Source organism: Habropoda laboriosa, unplaced genomic scaffold (assembly GCF_001263275.1).
Source record: "Habropoda laboriosa isolate 0110345459 unplaced genomic scaffold, ASM126327v1 scaffold16, whole genome shotgun sequence".
Lineage (NCBI taxonomy): Eukaryota > Metazoa > Arthropoda > Insecta > Hymenoptera > Apidae > Habropoda > Habropoda laboriosa.
The window spans coordinates 649,811-650,784 of record NW_017100130.1 but is presented as its reverse complement, the minus strand read 5'-3'; the positions used below and the strand labels follow the sequence as shown (position 1 = coordinate 650,784).

The following is a 974-nucleotide window of genomic DNA, read 5'->3' as shown; positions in this document are numbered from 1 at the left end:
TCTGTGATTTAACATACTTGTACTTATATTAAACCTTTTTTTTATATGAAACATTTGCTGAAGTATAATCTGTTTTAAAGCTGCACCATTGGCTTTATAGACTGGCGGAATGGTAACTGCTATGACCGATGGTGACGTCGAATCGTTTTTAGAAAGTTTTGCACCCCTCATCATTAGTCTAATGTGTCTCTCTAAGTATATCAATTTTTTTTACAATTATAAAAAGGTACGTTTGCCATGCTCGTGGTGTCTATGTTCACATTAACACTTATGTACAATTGCACAGATGAGGTATTTATTGAATATAATGCAAGAGGATTGGAGGATATATAAGAAAGTAAAGAACGAGTTTGACGTTCTTTGTGAACAATATGCAGTAGGAAAGAAGCTTACTACTAGTTTTGCAGGTAAAGTTGTTTTATATTTATCTTACGGAGTCTATAAATTTTTAATAAGTATTTAATGTTAATGTACATACATGTATGCTGCAGTAAAATAAAAACAAATTTAATGTTGTAGAAGTTATCACAAGAGAATTTAGTATCATACACACATATTAAATATATTGATCATTTTTGTTAAAATTTTTAAGAATCAGATCAGCATTCAAGTAATTGTTCCAATTTATAAATAAACTGTACGCAAAAGTTCCTTTTGTGACCATTTCAAATAAGTATTACAACTATACAGGGTGTCCAGTAAAGAGCGTAACAGCCGGAAATGGGGGGTTGCTGGGGTGACTCTGAACAACTTTATCCTTTACCAAAATGTTGGTTGAAGCTTCGTTTTTGAATTATTAACGAAAAACACTGGCCAACCAGAGCGCGCGTAGAGCCCGCGCTCAACCACGGGAGCGTTGACTCTCATCCGCGCGCGATCGTGAACAAACGTATTGGCACAGCGTGGGTATCGAAGGAAGGGTGCGGCAAATGTTACATCGTCTTAAATTAAGAATAATCTGGAACTATTCGTTG

The 974-nt window shown here is 35.0% G+C and overlaps 1 protein-coding gene across 1 annotated transcript in view; it reads left to right on the top strand.

The window, feature by feature from the left end:
* Positions 1-286: 286 nt before the first annotated feature.
* LOC108572110 overlaps positions 287-974 on the top strand; it is a 27,457-nt gene continuing 26,769 nt past the window's right edge. The window contains exon 1 of the mRNA XM_017934339.1: positions 287-407. Within this exon, the coding sequence (XP_017789828.1) occupies positions 287-407 (121 nt within the window). The remainder of the gene's footprint in view (positions 408-974) is intronic.